At 39.4% G+C, this 19,777-nt stretch overlaps 2 protein-coding genes across 12 annotated transcripts in view; both read right to left on the bottom strand.

The window, feature by feature from the left end:
* EIF2D (eukaryotic translation initiation factor 2D) overlaps nucleotides 1–1,999 on the bottom strand; it is a 28,525-nt gene extending 26,526 nt beyond the window's left edge. For 3 of the 8 annotated variants that reach the window (XM_027074915.2, XM_027074919.2, XM_027074918.2), the window contains exons 1-2: nucleotides 1,720–1,998; nucleotides 562–752 (exon numbers count right to left, since the gene is read on the bottom strand). In XM_027074915.2, the coding sequence (XP_026930716.2) occupies nucleotides 562–752; nucleotides 1,720–1,775 (247 nt within the window). In that variant the 5' untranslated portion in view covers nucleotides 1,776–1,998. Of the gene's footprint in view, nucleotides 1–561; nucleotides 753–1,719 lie in introns of all 8 variants that reach the window. The other 5 variants (XM_027074920.2, XM_027074923.2, XM_027074916.2 and 2 more) reach the window with 4 other exon arrangements.
* Nucleotides 2,000–5,969: 3,970 nt separating this feature from the next.
* CFH (complement factor H) overlaps nucleotides 5,970–19,777 on the bottom strand; it is a 224,954-nt gene continuing 211,146 nt past the window's right edge. For 3 of the 4 annotated variants that reach the window (XM_053209182.1, XM_027074901.2, XM_053209178.1), the window contains 4 exons: nucleotides 13,850–14,023; nucleotides 12,967–13,143; nucleotides 6,755–6,937; nucleotides 5,970–6,305 (listed from right to left, as the gene is read on the bottom strand). In XM_053209182.1, the coding sequence (XP_053065157.1) occupies nucleotides 6,097–6,305; nucleotides 6,755–6,937; nucleotides 12,967–13,143; nucleotides 13,850–14,023 (743 nt within the window). In that variant the 3' untranslated portion in view covers nucleotides 5,970–6,096. The remainder of the gene's footprint in view (nucleotides 6,306–6,754; nucleotides 6,938–12,966; nucleotides 13,144–13,849; nucleotides 14,024–19,777) is intronic. The other variant, XM_053209179.1, reaches the window with a different exon arrangement.

The raw sequence follows: 19,777 nt of genomic DNA, 5'->3' as shown, positions 1-19,777 counted from the left end.
GTCAGCAGCTAGAGACAAAAGGACCCTAGATGTCTGAGTTCTGTCACAAGGAGAGAAAGCAAAGGATCCTGAGAGCCAGATAGAGCCGAAGGAAGAATCCCTGTGAGGTATCTCGATGGGAGTACATCACTAAGACCGCTGGGTACGTGGTTTCATTAACCCAGCTTCTTTCCTATCACAGGATCTTTTCAGTCTCTAAAGAAAATCCTGCCAGCCATCGTTTTAAGACGTATTTCCTACATGTCCTGAAATGCCACCCTTTTCGAGACCCCTGCTCCATCCCTAGTTAACCCACTAGGAACTACTGTTCCTTCATCTCAGAATATCTCTTGGCAACCGCGCTCTTTCTGTATTGGCCCTTTCATTCTCCCTCCTACGGCAGTAAGTTTCGACCTTGAAAGACCCAATTCTAGGGACACTGGGCCCGAAACGATTCTTACGGATGGTACTGGGAGATTTGGCACTTACTGTTTTGAGTAAGACAGGTGAATGAAAGAAATAAGGAGAAACGGATGCCAGGCCAGGATTACAGTAATGGCCATGTCCATCCTGTTGCCATACCTGTCGGGTACAGATTTTTCTCCACTTCGAACAGGATGGGGTTACCACCGCTCACGTACACAGTCACTGCATCCCCTCTGTGAGCATACAGTTTCACAATGTTGAGCTCCTCCTTTCCAGGTACCAACACAGAGACCTGATCTGTTCCTAGAGTGGGGAAAGCAGCCATCACATCAGCCCGAAGCTTTCTCCTGCAGAAAGCAAACCAATGAGTGGTATGAATTGTGCCTGGATGCATTTTGAGAAATGCAAAGGATTCGGAAGGACTTACTATCAAATCAAGGGGCCAAGGAAAAACTGCTTTATGATGCCCTACTCTCGCACACTCTTCCAAAACATCCTATTCTCTTTCACATCCCATGTCTCCTCTATTGTCACATATTCTTGGGGGCAAGACTTTCCATTTTACGAAGAAAGAGGGAAACTGAGATTCAGGCAGTAACCAAGTTAGCCTGACTTTGGAAATTCAGCCCTGCCTTCCTGCCTCTATGCCTAGCCTTCGCACCCACTCCCTTCTCTCTATGCTTGGCAAACCTGTCCAGATGGTTAAAAAGCTATACCAGGGCACCAAGAGTGACAACTATAGAACACGGGGTCCAAAATTCGCAACGTGCTATCTGCGTTTGCGACACTGTCTGAACAGATACGGTTCTCTTCAAAACATGTCCCTTAATTCTCCCTCACCTCTCCCTCCATCTGTCTGTCTCTCCTGCCAGAAGTAATCACTAGACACTTTTCCTCCTATCGTTGTAGTTCTCGGTTCCCCATCTGATTTCTCCTCAGGGACTCTAAGCTCTTAGGAGAGTGGCACCCTGTCCGTCTGTCTTTCTTCCTTCCTTCTTTCCTTTCTTTCTTTTTTGGCGCCCTCCGCAATACCTTCTATAGATCGCAGTCAGTAAGCGCTGATTGAATTACGTTTTCCTTTAAACGAATTACAATATCCAAAAGATAGCCTGGGAGATAAATCAGGCCTCCTCTCCCTCTTCACCCTCAAAACATGTCTATTCCAGCCTGGTCCCCTGGGGTCCCTTACCCCGCTGGACCCCTCGGCCTCCACCCCGGGTCGGCTGAGCTAGTCCAAAGACGGTTGTGGGCCAGCCAGGATGGAGAAATGGCTGGGTGCCCTGGTGGGCGGAACAGGGCCCTTCTCTCCCTCACCTGTCCGACCCCTTGATGGCCGTGTTGGACTTGACCCGAAAGGCCTTGGCAAACATGTCTGCTGGAGTGGCCTGGGGAAGAGAAGGAGAGCACAGACGCCAGGGGCCGTCAGGAACGCGACAACACGGCACCGTCCCCACCCGCAGCCCTGGGGGCAGCCATGCTGGGGCCCGGCCGGGAAAGAGGCCCGGCTGGAAACCCGGGCCGCGCAGCTTCGCGGCTTTGGCCGCTGCTCAGACCGCGGCCGCCCCTACTGACAGGACCCGGAACTGAAGCAGGGGGGGCGGGGCCCGGGGAAGGCGGGGCGGATTCCCGCTCCGGCCCTGCGCCTGCGCGACTGGCTGGCTCCTGCACGCCTGCAGGGGTCCCGCGGTGGCTAAGGTGCCTCTGTCTATTGCCGCTCAGTAGGCGTCAGGGCGTCTTGACTTCCCTTCAGTTTAATTCAGCCCCACAGAAGTAATTGACCGTTGTGTTTTATTCGTTTCGTAGCCCTCTCGAATGGTTTTCTTAAGGGCTTTGTCTTTGCATTTAATTGCACGCTAGGAAGTCTCCGAATTTTCTCTTTGGTTTAAATTTACATGGGGTGATAGCAATACGGGGAATCTGCCCTCTCCCAAGGTTTGCGCTTCATGTTATGAGTAAAAACACTACAAACAATCTTCAAATCTGTTTTAAAATATTTTTGACCACCTCTAGGTAACTTTTGCAAAGCGTTATTGCATTTTGCGTCAGGTGTTATTTGGGGAGAGAGGGGTTTCCAAAACTAACTAAATTATTCACGTTGCTTATTAAAAAAAAAAAATCTGTGAGCCAGATTAGGGTCAGGTTATGGCTTGGCTTCTCCCTAGCAATGTGATCCTGGGCCAACGGCTTATTCTTTCTAAAACCCTTGCATTCTCTGAAAGATGTGGATGGAGTACCTACGTCATGGGGTTTCCATGAGAAACGATTGAGGTAATGAGTGTGATGTGTTACACAGTGTTTTGCAAATTTGCAGTCATATTTTTCAAAACTCTGACAGGTGTGAAGTCTTGGGTTTCCCTGAAAGGGACTGCTGTGTGCCCTGGAGGCATGGATTTAAAGACCTGGGGTCTTGGCTCCTACTAGGTTAATTTTTGCGTGTGGGAACGGTTAAGGGCAGAGTGTCCATCCACCAAGAAATAAATACTAATTGCTCGTTCGCTGACACAGTTACACATAGGAGGATTTCACACTGGGCGTCCAAAGATTAGGTCTCCCAGTGTCTGCCCGCCACCAGGATTCTCACAAGGGCCCCTAACGTGGCCTGGGGCCAGGCGCAACTTGGGCTCCTCCTACCCTTCTGACCTAGGAGGCCTTTATTCTCAAGCACCCCAGCGACAAGGCCAAGGTCAGAGCAGCCCAGAGGAGGCCAGTGCCAGACAGCCTTTTCCCTTCTGGCTCCCAACGCAGCCACATGTGGGGACGCTTGATCCAGACTGTGCTGGTGACCAGTGTCTACCGCAGCACAGCTACTGACTGAGGCAGCCTCTGTGCAGGGAGCTGAGGAAGGCTATTCAAGAGAAGATTAGAATGATAAATACGAAAACAGCAAGGTACAGATAAATGTGTAAAATCACCTCCCTTCTATATATTGAAAAAAGGAGATTAATAAACACTGGGAGGATGACAGAAACTAATAAAAATATAACTTTATTAAATGAGGAAACAGATAAATGATGGAAAAAGCTTACTCTTCAGAGAGCCTTGTCATGTGACTTTGACTTTTGAAACATGTAGCTGTTTTTCATATCTAAAAAGTTTAGCTTAATAGAGGAAGAAGCAGGATTTAAAATTAAAATATGAATGCAAATAAATGTAAAACTGTATTAAGTTGGGAAGTGAACCAATCAGAGATAAGGATTATTTGAAGTCATTTTGGAAGAGAGTACTTACATTCAGAGTTGAACATCCCGGGACAAAATAAATGCAAAGACATTGTAACCTTCATTCAGTAGTTTACCTGGTAGTAGTAATGTTTGCATTAAACTTTTTATATTATTTTTGCAAATACTGAAATATAAGAATATGTGAGTAAAGAGAAGAGACAGAAAATGTACTAGAAAGTTTTTAACCCTGTGTTATTAAACTTGAATTGTAAGATCCAATAGGAGCAAATGAATTTTAAATTTCACTTCTATTTCAGTCTTCTGTCAAGCAAGAAGACATTTAAAGACGTTTCCACGGTGTTGAACATTTCTATTTCAACATAATTCTCTTCACAGGATGGTACAATTCTTGGGTTCTAAACACTATTTCCCAGTAAAAGGAATCAGACTCCTTTGGAAAGGTGTATGCTTACAGGTATTGGGCAGGGAAATACCCAGCGAGCCTGGAACATCATGTTGTCTTAAGAAATGCTCAAAGAATAATGGGGTATAACAAAGCAATCAGCAGCTAGTTTCAAGAGGCTCTCAACTAGCCAAATTTGGGATAATTTGAGCTTCAAAAATAATGCCTATAATCCATTATGATAAATTGAATAAATAAAAATTCAGGAATCCATCTTGATTTATGTATGTATGTATGTATGAATTGTTTTGAGAGAGAGAGGAGAGCTCTGTGGTGAGAGCGGGGCAAATGGAAAGAGAGAAAGAATCTTAAGCAGGCTCCCCACTCAGCGCAGAGCCCAGAGCTCAAGTCCTGGGCTCCATCCCATGACCTGAGCCAAAATCATGATGGATGCTCAATCGACTGAGCCACCCAGGTGCCCCGGTGATACAACATTAAAAACAAAACAAAACAAAACAAATATATATATATATATATATATATATATATATATATATATATATATATATGTAAAGCTATCAGAAGTTCACTATTATCAAGTTCTTACTCTAAAAATTGAAAATTAAAGATTTACCAAAACATTTCAGTTCAAAGGTATAGTGAGTTGGCAAAGTAACACTCATCTTTACACAGGAATGACAATAAGTGCAGAAAAATATTAGAATTAATCTTAAAAGTAATTATTTTGCAGCCAAAACTGAAAATAAATGGTTATAGGTCATATTGGTTACAGGCCAATTGTCATACACTGATTCCACCAGCATTAGGTGAAATGTTCTGGAGAAATAGTATTTACACCAATATTAACACCACAGATAACTTGACAATTTTAACAATAGTCCTTTAAATGTGAGAAAATTGACTCTCATTTGTGATTCAGATTTAGATAAATTGGCTCCATTGGAGACAGCCAGCTTACTCATTCTAAGAATGCCACTTGATTTGATGCAAAATGAAGAAGATATCACCTTAAAATATTTTTACCTTAATTATATCTTTATTTTCATCGTTAAGTTTTTATGTTTTTGTAGAAGTTAAAAATGTTTATGTTCAATTGATGTTAACTAATTATGTTGTTTGGAATGTATGAACATTAAAATCATATTTCAGACTCTTATGGTTGAATGTTTCCAAAACTCTCTATACTAACAACATCCTGAATGTGTCACTGGATTTGAAGATCATTACCAAAGAGGTTCTCATAGTTCTCAGCATGTACTGTCTTACTTTATCTTTATTTTAAAATAACACATTTTGGGGTTTAAAGGTGATATATATGAAAGATAGAAAAAGTGGAGACTGCAGGTAAGTGTAAGTTCAACACCAACTCCTACCCCTAGTTTCTCTAAATTCAACTATAGTCATTGTACACTTTTTATTTTACTTCCTGACAATCTTTGCTCTGTAAACATTTATGCAGTGTTCAAAGCATTCTGTGTGTTTATACTTGATGTATTTTTTGTCCCTTTCATGTTACGTTTTAGGATAGTTATGCACCAGTTAGATCCAATTTCTCTTTATGATTTCTTTGAATTTTTATGTGTGCTAGAGAGTCATCTTTTAGGAGATCATGTATCCCATCGTTTTTTGGTATATCTATTGCTAGATAAGCAATATTAAGTAGTAAATGCTTACATCTTCTAACTGACAGAGGTATGACATAGATTTTGATGTGTTTTTGAAGTGAACTTATTTTGAAGTTGTAAAGAAGTATCTTCTCCCATTTCCTCTGAAAGGCTCAGAAGGCTCAGAAATTTGGAGGAAGACGTGAGAAAGGTAGGAGAAAGATGGATAGAAGTTACCACTGAAATGGTTGAATCTAATTTCTTGTCATAGATATTTTAAGAATAGGACATAAAGAATTTTGGTTTGCCAAGTTTTAATGAGGTACTTTTAAGATGTGATTTATTTGTCTCTCAGATTTAATTACATCATCCATATAATATTTAACACAAATTCTGATTTATGAAAGTAAATGAGCTAAATAACACTTGACAAAATAAACTGAGTTGGATTGACAATGAAAAATTCTCAATATTGTACATATTTTAGTTTTAGGACTGCATCTTAACCATGGCTTTTTACACAAACAGGATAGGTCAGCTTCCCCTCCCAACAGGTTGCTCGGAATGTTTGTTGTGATGTCTGTCTATGATATCCAGTTTTACATTCAAATTCAACAGTATCCCCTGTTGGGGAATACAGTTTTTTCACAGAAGACCATCGTAATTGTATGTTATGTCTTTCCATGGAGTCTTCTGATATTATACATACATCTGAAGGTTTAAAAAAAATGAACATAAGCATGAAGAAGTAAACAAATATTTTCCACAGAATTTCAGACTTTCAAGTAGAATCTTCTACACTGGCCCAGGGCTCTGTTTCCAAAACCTTTTCCAAACCAATACATTGAAAATCTATCACGTAGATGTAAATCATTTTAAATGATTAATGATGTAAAAATGAGGTAATGTGTTTAAGGTGTGATAATTAAATGTTATAATAAAAGATCCATCATGTCAATAACAATAGGAAGAGCTTTCATTAAAGAATACTTTGTTGCTGTTGTTAAGACTTTTTTCTAACTTTATTTCTTCACAGATTAATATTTAGTAGTCAAACATTTGACAGAATGGTTGGGGTTAATCCATGAATATTCTGTTAATATCAGCAAAACACCTTTCTCATTATTTCCCAGGATCCAGGTGAATATTAAAATATTTACCTAAGCACTTTGGTGGTTTTGACCACTGTCCATATCTGCATGTGATGACCTTGTTTCCCTCAAGCACATACAAGGACTGGCACCGGTACTCAACTGATGATCCTGGAGGATATTCTGATTTTGGGAATGTGGTCATGTCTCCATTGTCAAGAGGCGGAGGGGGCCCACAGTTTTCATTAGGATCTAAAAAGATATTATTTGATTTACTGAAAGTGCAAAGAAAAACAGGTTAAAGTAAAGTAAATAGAAATGTACCACAATATACAATATCAAGACTTCTGCTGACAGAAATGATTCATTGGAGAAATTCTAATCAGTTAAACTGAGAATAACACTTTTAAGCACTTCCTTTAATTCCACATGAAAGTACACATAAAGCATTAACAAATATGTCTGCTTTGCAGTATTCTGGTATTAAAAACCATTTTTCCTACTGAATAAATGCCAGACGGATAGCTAATATACACAAAGAAATTTTTCTCATTAGTTACAACATACTGCATGGTCTACTATGTATTGATTTTCATTGTTATTACAAAAGAAACATCAGTTTCTTTAATCATGTCAAAGAATTACAAATCTATATAATGTGAAAGGCAATTGCTGGCCTCCCATTCTGGACATGATGACGTAGAAACATTTCTGCTTATCCCTTCTGCTAAGTAAAACTAAAAACCCTGAACATATTATAAAAACCAACATAGGAGATTACAAAAGATGCAGAGAAGATATCAATCAGATAAGAGACCTTGGGATTCAAGGAATTACACAGTTCATTTGGGTTTTCATTGTGCCTTCTACGGACCCTGGACTGAGCACTGAAGAAGAATGGAACCCAGAAATGATATCAAGTTCAAGAAAAAAAAAGTTCCAAAAATCATCCACTCTATTTAGCCAAAGGCCCAGGAGAGGAGTATTCTAGCAAAGCAGGTATTTTTTACAATACTTGAAATGCTCCCAAATACCATCATAAAGAAACCGAGACCAGTCCTCTCCCTGTGTGGCTCACAGATCAACAGTGATCAATAGAAGCCAAGTGAGCAGCCCAGACTTCTCTCCACACTCAGGGAATAAGACACCTCTCCACTTTCCGTGTTGTCAGTGGAGGTCAAGTGGGAAGTCTGGACTTGCACTGTGGTAGTCTTGGAGGCCTGATAAATAAGAGATGTCAATAAAATCCAGAGCCTTAAAACATAATATCCCAAATGTCTAGAATACAATTGAAAATCCCTCATTACACTAGCACAAAAACAGACACTCAGATCAATGCAACACAATAGAGAACCCAGAAATGGACCCACAAACGTATGGACAACTAATCTTTGACAAGGCAGGAAAAAATACCCAATGGAATAAAGACAGTCTCTTCAGCAAGTGGTGCTGGGAAAACTGGACAGCAACATGCAGAAGAATTAACCTGGACCACTTTCTTACACCATACACAAAAATAAACTCAAAATAGAGGAAAGACCTAAATGTAAGACAGGAAGCCATGAAAATCCTCAAGGAGAAAGCAGCAAAAATCTCCTTAACCTTGGCCACAGCAACTTCTTACTCAACATGTCTCCGGAGGCAAGGGAAACAAAAGCAAAAATGAACTATTGAGACTTCATCAAAATAAAAAGCTGCTTCACAGCGAAGGAAACAATCAGCAAAACTAAAAGGCAACCAATAGAATGAGAGAAGATATTTGTAAACGACTTATCAGATAAAGGGTTAGTATCCAAAAATCTATAAAGAACTTATCAAACTCAACACCCAAAAAACAAATAATGCAGTGAAGAAATGGGCAAAAGACATGAATAGACACTTCTCCAAAGAAGACATCCAGATGGCCAACCGGCACATGAAAAAATGCTCAACATCACTCATCATCAGGGAAACACACCTGCCAGAATGGCTAACATTAACAACTCAGGCAACAAGAGATGTTGGCGAGGAGGCGGAGAAAGAGGATTTCTTTTGCACTGCTGGTGGGAATGCAAACTGGTAAAGCCACTCTGGAAAACAGTATGGAGGTTCCTCAAAAAATTAAAAATAGAACTACACTACAATCCAGGAATTGCACTACTAGGTATTTATCCAAGGGATACAGGTATGCTGTTTTGCAGGGGCACATGCACCCCCATGTTTATGGCAGCACTATCAATTAAGAGCCAAAGAATGGAAAGAGCCCAATTGTCCATCGATGGGTGGATGGATAAAGAAGATGTGGTATATATACATACAATGGAGTATTACTTGGCAATCAAAATGAATGAAATCTTGCCATTTGCAACTACGTGGATGGAACTGGAGGGTATTATGCTAAGTGAAATTAGTCAGAGAAAGACAAATATTATATGACTTCCCTCATATGAGGACTTTAAGAGACAAAACAGATTAACGTAAGGGAAGGGAAACAAAAATAATATAAAAACAGGGAAGGGGACAAACAGAAGAGACTCATAAATATGGAGAACAAACTGAGGGTTGCTGGAGGGGTTGTGGGAGGGAGTTGGGTTAAATTGGGTTAAATGCACAAGGGGCATTAAGGAATCTGCTCCTGAAATCACTGTTGCACTGTATGCTGACTTGGATGTAAATTACAAAATAAATAAAGAAATAAAAAAAAAAGAAAATCACTCAATATAGGGGCATCTGGTAGCTCAGTGGGTTGAGCATCCAACACTTCTTGATTTTGGCTCAGGTCATAATACCACAGTTCAAGAGTTCGAGCCCTGTGTTGGGGTCTATGATGGCAGAGGATCCTGCTTGGGATTCTTGCTCTCACTCTGCCCCTCCTCTGCTTGTGTGCTGGTGTGAGGACTCTCTCGCTCGCTCTCTCAAAATAAAATTTTAAAGAGAGAGAAAATTACTTACCATACCAAAGACCAGTAAAATCTCAAAAGAGAAAAGATAATCAACAGATGGCAACACTTAAATGACACAGATAATGGAATTATTTAGTGATGGCTTTTAAAAATCCAATGGGAATTATAGAACAGAAAAACAATAATGGATTGTTAAAAATCCTCACTGGATGGGCTCTATCATGGATTACAGATGACAGAAGGATAAATCAATTTGAATATACAATACAGATTGCTCACTGGTCTCAGGGACCAGTAAGAGTATATAGTAAAGCATGGACAACCAGAAAGAGAAAAAAAGGGTTGCAGATGAAAAAAAAAAAAAAAAAAAAAAAAAAAAAGAGAGACTTCCAAAAATAATGGCTGAAAATTTCCCAAGTTGGGTACAAGGCATAAACATTCATACTGAAATAGCCCAACAGGACAATCCTAAAGAAATTCAAGCCAAGATACATCATAATCAAACTGAGGAAAACTAAAGAAAAGGAAAAATCTCAAAAGCAGCTACACAGAAATTAGGCAGACCTCTAAGGGAAAAAGGGTTCAAGTGTCCGTGGGGTTCTCATCTGTGTCCATCGAGAAGTGACAACGTTTTTCAAGTGCTAGAAGAAAAGAAACTGTCATCCCGAATGCTATATCCAGTGATGCCATCCTTAGGATACAAGGGAGAAATAAAGACGTTCTGAGACAAAGGAAAACGGGGAAAATATCTCCAGCAGATCTATCTTTAAAGAATTGCTAAAGGAATTCTTCAAATAGCACCAAAAAGATAACAGAAGGAGGACTGAGACTTCATGCAGGAAGAAAGAACAAGGGAACTGAGAAAAATAAGGGTAAATATAATAGACTCTTTTTCATAAGGAGTTTGTTGTATTTGATGTTTGGGCAACATTGTATCATTTCCTATAGTGCTCAATATAAGTAGAAGAAACACTAAAGACATTTATGCTTACTAAGGAAAAAAAACGCATTTATGTTTAAAATGTGGGGAGGGTAAGGGGTGCTTGGGGGCTCAGTCAGTTAAGTGCCTGACCCTTGATATCAGCTCAGGTGTTGTGAGTTCAAGCCCCACGTTGGGCTCCACACTGGATGTGAACCCTACTGAAAAGAAAAGAAAAGAAAAGAAAAGAAAAGAAAAGAAAAGAAAAGAAAAGAAAAAAGAAAAGAAAATGTGGGGAGGGTAAATGGACCTAAATGGAAGTATGGTTTCCACATTCACGTGACGTGGTAAAATGTCAAGACCAGGAGGGAATGATAAGCTATTATGTAGATCTTAATACCTAGGGCAACCACTCATAAAATGATACAAAGAGATATGCCCCCAAACAATGCAGATATACCAAAATGGAAGTTATCTTAAAATGTTCCAAAAGTCCATATAGATAATAAGAAAGGAAATGGGACTGAAAAACAGGGAACACAAAATAAATAAAATGCCTGGCACAGCTCTAATCTATCAAATATTACTTTAAGTGTAAGTGGGTTAAATACTTCAGTGAAAAGACTAAAATGGCAGAGTGCACACATAAACAAGATCCAACCATAGGGCGTCTAAAAGAAACTCACTTTAAACATGAAAAACGTAGGTGGGATCAAAGCAAAAGACTGGGAAATATAAATGCCAGGAAAAGTTGATTTGAAAAACTGGTGGCTATATAGTATCTGCTTTGTTGGCTTCTCTTCTTTCCTAAACTCTGAATACTCGAGTGTCCTATGACCAAGTTCTTAGACCTTTTCTTCTGTATACACTAATTCCCAGGTTGAACTCAGCTAGTAACCTTCTTTAAATATAATCCACACGCTGAAGTAGCCCAAAATTGTATCCCAGTCTATGATCACATTCCAGCTGCTGATTCTGTCTCCAAGTGAAATTTTTATAGGGCTGTCAAATGTCCTCAACGTATCTTTAATACACTTATTCCTCAGGAAACAACCAAGTGTCTTAATGCTTAAGATAGAGAATTTTCCATGATTCCAGGTGTGCTAATCTGGTCAAATCCTTCATAAAATAAATATATCACTTACGCAGTCCACAAAAAGAAAAAATTGGAGTTTAAGCACCATCATTTTATTTAAGATTAAAAGATGATTCTATAATAACTACTACATTATATATTTATGTTAACATATTTAGTCCCTAAAACGTTCTCTAAAGTTTGGGGAGGAAATAAGATACTCTAACTAGGCACTGAGGTGGTTGTGTCCAGTTCCCATTTGAACATATCACTTTTCTGCCCCATCCAGGTCAAAAGGTTTGATGCATTCATAACGTGCCCTCTGACCAGATAGATACTTAGGCACCTCTTCTAGTATAATAGCATGTTTCACTCTGGGTGGATTCCCACAGGAAATACCTGAATAGAAAGAAAAAAAGTTGCATCTCTAACACAATGATCATTTTGAGTAGCAAATCAATGAATGGGATTCCAAATAGATCTCTAAGAGAATTTTAAATCAACAGTTAATGTGTCATGAAAGGCTGCTAATTTTAAGAAATTTACATATAAGATTGAAGAAAAGGAGATAAAGCAATATATTTTATTTTATAAGACTTAAACTTCTATGAAACTGAGAGTTTTTCTGGACATATCCCTTAGGGTCTAGTCAAATCACTCTTCCAAATTATATATTTTCAAAATGAATTTATAAACCACAAGAAAATCAAAATAAAAAGATTATTCAACATCAGAATTTGGCTTGCAATTATCCTGTTTATGAATGTAGTTTTAGGCCCTTAGAAAAATAAACACAGCAGCCACTTCCTTAGAGAATAAATGAAGAATTAACACGCTTTGAAGAATACCAGAGCTGAAGGAAAAAGATGATTAACTGAGAGTCCAAACAGGAGATGAGTGGCAAAATAACAGAAAAATAAATGTACAATTGACAAAACCAGCCTTCAATGATTCTTTTTTGCAAACGCTTAAGGACATTTCAATGCATAATGTATAATTCACCAGTGAGATTCAGGTGGACGTAAATATAACAGGCTATAGGTATGGCTCCTAGACTGGAGTATACACTGAATCCCTTGGGAATTGTTAAGACACTTTCAGGGTTGCAGCCCCAGAGTTTTTGCCACCGCAGGTCTGAGCAAGCCTGTGAATTCACATTTGCATTTCTAACCATTTCCCAGAAGATGCTGATTCTGTTCTTCCAGAGACCACAGTTTGAGAACCACTGGGCTTTCAGGTTGACCACTGAGTACACAATTATATCCCTTTATGTTAAAACATAAACTTCTTCGACCTGGCCTAAAAGAATAATCCATGTCCATTTCATAAGTGCTGTTAGAAGGAATTGCATATTATATTAGTTAAGACATTTTCACAAATAGGTTTCAAAATTTCATTGAAGTACCTCTGCATACTGGCTTTCCTATCCATTGGCTGTTAATACACTGGATAGTATTTGGTCCATCCAAAAGGTAATTATTTGGACATTTATAAGTCACTTTTTCTCCTGACCTATATGACGTCTTCTTCTGGCCTATGGGTGTGGCATTACCGAAGTCGGGTAAGCTAAAACAATCCGTGTCTGAAAGAAAAAGAATATGTACTTGTTCAGTAAATATTTTAAAGTACATAATGACTAATAACTATAATGTAGAATAACAGGTTCACACCGAACCAATGAATACCTTGCAAAATTTTTCTTATACCTTGAAAAAATATGTTAGAAGTCTTGCTTAATTATATTGAATAGTCCTATGTTTATCAAAGTATAACATGGGGATGATGACATCGTAAGCCTGAAGAGATATGGATACATGTAATGCTTGAGATCACACTTCTTGCATTCAAATTCTTTCTTGCCCATACAAGCCATCTACCTTATGTATTTGTATTTTCACTTCTGTCAAAATCTGTTACCTTTATTCATGTCAAACATCTCAGAAAACTATATACATACAAGGAGATAACTGACAAACTAACAGTAAATTGAATAATGATGGGATTGATGAGCAGGGACCAGCTGTGACACAGGAACAGAGATGAGAAGTCTGAGGATGTGTATCACAGGAGGTCTAATGTGCACACACGGTGACATGAAAGTGAAATAATTTGGCTCATGCTGTCACACTTTTATTATTACTATGGCTATTAATTCTCTACTAGAATCCACAGCTTCCCAGAGATACCCTGTTGAATTCTGGAATTACTGCCTAGTTTCATATTTGTACCATTTATGCTCTGAATTAAGAATATTTATCAATCGTAGAGTAAAATTAAATACACTATACTTTTGCACTCTGGTGGATGGGACCATTTTCCTCCTATACATCTTATGAATGCAGGTCCATTAATCTCAAAACCTTCGGTGCATTTGTACGTTACTTCTTCTCCATATTGGTAACTGTCTGATACGTGAGATAGAATACCATGTGGAATCAAGTGTGGTGGCGCACAAGAAAGTCCTAAAAAAAAGAAGAAGACAAAGAAAGAATGACTCCATGTTTTACTAAATCTGAAATTTAATTTTATGTACTGGTTTCCATATTTGGCAGTTTTATTTGAAAAATATGATAACACAGGATCTGTAATCATATCACAGAGACGGTGTGCAAATGCTTCCTAAAATCATTATTCTGATGTGTATCCAGCTGGCAACCTGAGCAGGAACTTGAAACTAAACATGTCAATATATTATCGGCCATAGCGACTTCTTTCTAGATATGTTTCCTGAGGCAAGGGAAACAAAAGCAAAAATAAACTATTGGGACTACATCAAAATAAAACACTTCTGTACAGTGAAGGAAACAATCAACAAAACTAAAAGGCAAGCTACAGAAAGGGAGAAGATATTTGCAAATGACATAGCTGATAAAGGGTTAGGAACCAAAACATATAAAGACCTTATAAAACTCAACATCCGAAGAAAGTAACCCAATTAAAAATGGGCAGAAGGCATGAACAGACATATATCCAAAGAAGACATACAGACAGCCAACAGACACATAAAGAGATGCGCAACATCACATCGATTATCCTGGAAGTACAATTCAAAACTGCAATGAGATATCACCTCACACCTGTCAGATAGGCAAAAATCAACACACAAGAAACAACAGGTGTTGGCGACGATGTGGAGAAGGGAAAACCATCTTTCAATGTTGGTGTGGGAATGCCAACAGGTGCAGCCACTCTGGAAAAACAGTGATTCCTCGAAAAGTTAAACCATAGAACTAGATCCAGTAATTGCACTACTAGATATTTACCCAAAGAATACAAAAATACTACTTCAAATGGATACATGTACCTTGATGTTTATAGCAGCATTATTTACAATAGCTGAGATATGGAAGCAGCTCAAGTGTCGATTGATAGATGAATGGAGAAAGAAGAGGTGGTATATATATACAACGGAATATTATTCAGCCATAAAAAGAATGAAATCTTGTGATTGGTAATGACACAGATGGAGCTAGAGAGTATAATGCTAAGTGAAATAAGTCAGAGAAAGACAAATAACATGATTATACACACTCACATGTGGAAGTTAAGAAACAAAACAAATGAGCAAAAGGGGGAAAGAGAGAGAGGCAAACCAAGAAACAGACTCTTAATTATAGAGAACAATGTGGTTACCAAAAGGGAGGTGGGTGGGAGGATGGGTTTAATAGGTGATGGAGATAAAGGAGAACACTTGTTTTGACCATCAGGTGTTGTATTGAAGTGTTGAATCACCATATTCTACACGTAAAACTAATATTACACTGCATGTTAACTAATTGGAATTTAAACTAAAACTTAAAAAATAAAAATAATAAAAATTTCAATATATATATGAAAGAGACCATCAGTGTTTCTCAAACCAATAGTGAATAATAAAAAGAAGAGCATTGAGAAGTAATCATCTTAAGTACCATATATTGTAAGAACTTAGAAATGACATTACAAGAAAAAGAAAACAAATTAAAAAAAAAAACTCATGGCAAAGCAAAGACAACAAGTTCTATACATGGGAAAGGAATATGAATAGGTAGGTTTAATTTAATTGTGCTACACATCTAGTTTTCATTAAACAATTGCCAGAATTCAAAGTGAATCTGTAATGAGTCAATGAAATGAACACAAAGAGGATAGACTTGATGATGCAAAGATTGTTGGTAAAGTACATAAATATATAAATGATTTTAGTTCTGAGTCTTGAGAGGGGAAGAAGATGGTGTAGGAGGACGCTGGGCTCACCGCGCGTCCTGCTGATCACTTAGATTCCACCTACACCTGCCTAAATAACCCAGAAAACCGCCAGAGGATTAGCAGAACGGAGTCTCCGGAGCCAAGCGCAGACGAGAGGCCCACGGAAGAGGGTAGGAAGGGCGGCGAGGCAGTGCACGCTCCACGGACTGGCGGGAGGGAGCCGGGGCGGAGGGGCGGCTCGCCGGCCAAGCAGAGCCCCGAGTCTGGCTGGCAAAAGCAGAGGGGCCGGATGGACTGTGTTCCGACAGCAAGCGTGACTTAGCGTCTGGGAGGTCATAAGTTAACAGCTCTGCTCGGAAAGCGGGAAGGCTGGAGGACAAAGGGAGGGAGTGCTGCTGAGCCCCCGGACGACAGAGCTCAGTTTGGTGGGGAACAAAGGCGCTCACCAGCGCCATCTCCCCCGCCCATCCCCCAGCCAAAATCCCAAAGGGAACTAGTTCCTTCCAGGGAACTTGCTCACTCCGCGCAAACACCAAACTCTGTGCTTCTGCGGAGCCAAACCTCCGGCGGCAGCGGATCTGACTCCCTCCCGCTGCCACAGGGCCCCTCCTAAAGTGGATCACCGAAGGAGAAGCGAACTAAGCCTGCCCCTCCTGCCCCCGTGCACCTTGCCTACCCACCCCAACTAATACGCCAGATCCCCAGCACCACAAGCCTGGCAGTGTGCAAGTAGCCCAGACAGGCCACGCCACCCCACAGTGAATCCCGCCTCTAGGAGAGGGGAAGAGAAGGCACACACCAGTCTGACTGTGGCACAAGCGGTGGGCTGGGGGCAGACATCAGGGCGGACTGCGGCCCCGCCCACCAACTCCAGTTATACACCACAGCACAGGGGAAGTGCCCTGCAGGTCCGCACCACTCCAGGGACTATCCAAAATGACCAAACGGAAGAATTCCCCTCAGAAGAATCTCCAGGAAATAACAACAGCTAATGAACTGATCAAAAAGGATTTAAATAATATAACATAAAGTGAGTTTAGAATAATAGTCATAAAATTAATCTCTGGGCTGGAAAACAGTATAGAGGACAGCAGAGACTCTCTTGCTACAGAGATCAAGGGACTAAGGAACAGTCACGAGGAGCTGAAAAGCGCTTTAAATGAAATGCAAAACAAAATGGAAACGACGACAGCTCGGATTGAAGAGGCAGAGGAGAGAATAGGTGAACTAGAAGATAAAGTGATGGAAAAAGAGGAAGCTGAGAGAAAGAGAGATAAAAAAATCCAGGAGTATGAGGGGAAAATTAGAGAACTAAGTGATACACTAAAAAGAAATAATATACGCATAATTGGTATCCCAGAGGAGGAAGAGAGAGGGAAAGGTGCTGAAGGGGTATTTGAAGAAATTATAGATGAGAACTTCCCTGAACTGGGGAAGGAAAAAGGCATTGAAATCCAAGAGGCACAGAGAACTCCCTTCAGACGTAACTTGAATCGATCTTCTGCACGACATATCATAGTGAAACTGGCAAAATACAAGGATAAAGAGAAAATTCTGAAAGCAGCAAGGGATAAACGTGCCCTCACATATAAAGGGAGACCTATAAGACTCCTGACTGATCTCTCTTTTGAAACTCCGCATGACAGAAAGGATTGGCACGATATTTTCAGTGTGCTAAACAGGAAAAATATGCAGCTGAGAATCCTTTATCCAGCAAGTCTGTCATTTAGAATAGAAGGAGAGATAAAGGTCTTCCCAAACAAACAAAAACTGAAGGAATTTGTCACCACTAAACCAGCCCTACAAGAGATCCTAAGGGGGATCCTGTGAGACAAAGTACCAGAGACATCACTACAAGCATAAAACATACAGACATCACAATGACTCTAAACCCGTATCTTTCTATAATAACACTGAATGTAAATGGATTAAATGCGCCAACCAAAAGACATAGGGTATCAGAATGGTTAAAAAATAAGACCCATCTATTTGCTGTCTACAAGAGACTCATTTTAGATCTGAGGACACCTTTAGATTGAGAGTGAGGGGATGGAGAACTATTTATCATGCTACTGGAAGCCAAAAGAAAGCTGGAGTAGCCATACTTATATCAGACAAACTAGACTTTAAATTAAAGGCTGTAACAAGAGATGAAGAAGGGCATTATATAATAATCACAGGGTCTATCCATCAGGAAGAGCTAACAATTATAAATGTCTATGCGCCGAATACCGGAGCCCCCAAATATATAAAACAATTACTCATAAACATAAGCAACCTTATTGATAAGAATGTGGTAATTGCAGGGGACTTTAACACCCCACTTACAGAAAAGGATAGATCATCTAGACACACGGTCAATAAAGAAACAAGGGCCCTGAATGATACATTGGATCAGATGGACTTGACAGATATATTTAGAACTCTGCATCCCAAAGCAACAGAATATACTTTCTTCTCGAGTGCACATGGAACATTCTCCAAGATAGATCATATACTGGGTCACAAAACAGCCCTTCATAAGTTTACAAGAATTGAAATTATACCATGCATACTTTCAGACCACAATGCTATGAAGCTTGGAAATCAACCACAGGAAAAAGTCTGGAAAACCTCCAAAAGCATGGAGGTTAAAGAACACCCTACGAAAGAATGAGTGGGTCAACCAGGCAATTAGAGAAGAAATTAAAAAATATATGGAAACAAACGAAAATGAAAATACAACAATCCAAATGCTTTGGGATGCAGCGAAGGCAATCCTGAGAGGAAAATACATCACAATCCAGGCCTATCTCAAGAAACAAGAAAAATCCCAAATACAAAATCTAACAGCACACCTAAAGGAACTAGAAGCAGAAGAGCAAAGGCAGCCTAAACCCAGCAGAAGAAGAGAAATAATAAAGATCAGAGCAGAAATAAACAATATAGAATCTAAAAAAACTGTAGAGCAGATCAACAAAACCAAGAGTTGTTTTTTTGAAAAAATAAACAAAATTGACAAACCTCTAGCCACGCTTCTCAAAAAGAAAAGGGAGATGACCCAAATAGATAAAATCAAGAATGAAAATGGAATTATTACAACCAATCCCTCAGAGATACAAACAATTATCAGGGAATACTATGAAAAATTATATGCCAACAAATTGGACAACCTGGAAGAAATGGACAAATTCCTAAACACCCACACTCTTCCAAAACTCAATCAGGAGGAAATAGAAAGCTTGAACAGACCCATAACCAGTGAAGAAATTGAATCGGTTATCAAAAATCTCCCAACAAATAAGAGTCCAGGACCAGATGGCTTCCCAGGGGAGTTCTACCAGACGTTTAAAGCAGAGATAATACCTATCCTTCTCAAGCTATTCCAAGAAATAGAAAGGGAAGGAAAACTTCCAGACTCACTCTATGAAGCCAGTATTACTTTGATTCCTAAACCAGACAGAGACCCAGTAAAAAAAGAGAACTACAGGCCAATATCCCTGATGAATATGGATGCAAAAATTCTCAATAAGATACTAGCAAATCGAATTCAATGGCATATAAAAAGAATTATTCACCATGATCAAGTGGGATTCATTCCTGGGATGCAGGGCTGGTTCAACATTCGCAAATCAATCAACGTGATACATCACATTAACAAAAAAAAAGATAAGAACCATATGATCCTGTCAATCGATGCAGAAAAGGCCTTTGACAAAATCCAGCACCCTTTCTTAATAAAAACCCTTGAGAAAGTCGGGATAGAAGGAACATACTTAAACATCATAAAAGCCATTTATGAAAAGCCCACAGCTAACATCATCCTCAACGGGGAAAAACCGAGAGCTTTTTCCCTGAGATCAGGAACACGACAGGGATGCCCACTCTCACCGCTGTTGTTTAACATAGTGCTGGAAGTTCTAGCATCAGCAATCAGACAACAAAAGGAAATCAAAGGCATCAAAATTGGCAAAGATGAAGTCAAGCTTTTGCTTTTTGCAGATGACATGATATTATACATGGAAAATCCGATAGACTCCACCAAAAGT

The sequence above is a fragment of the Acinonyx jubatus genome, chromosome E4, assembly GCF_027475565.1.
Source record: "Acinonyx jubatus isolate Ajub_Pintada_27869175 chromosome E4, VMU_Ajub_asm_v1.0, whole genome shotgun sequence".
NCBI classification, from domain to species: Eukaryota; Metazoa; Chordata; class Mammalia; order Carnivora; family Felidae; genus Acinonyx; species Acinonyx jubatus.
This window is presented reverse-complemented; position numbering and strand designations above follow the sequence as displayed.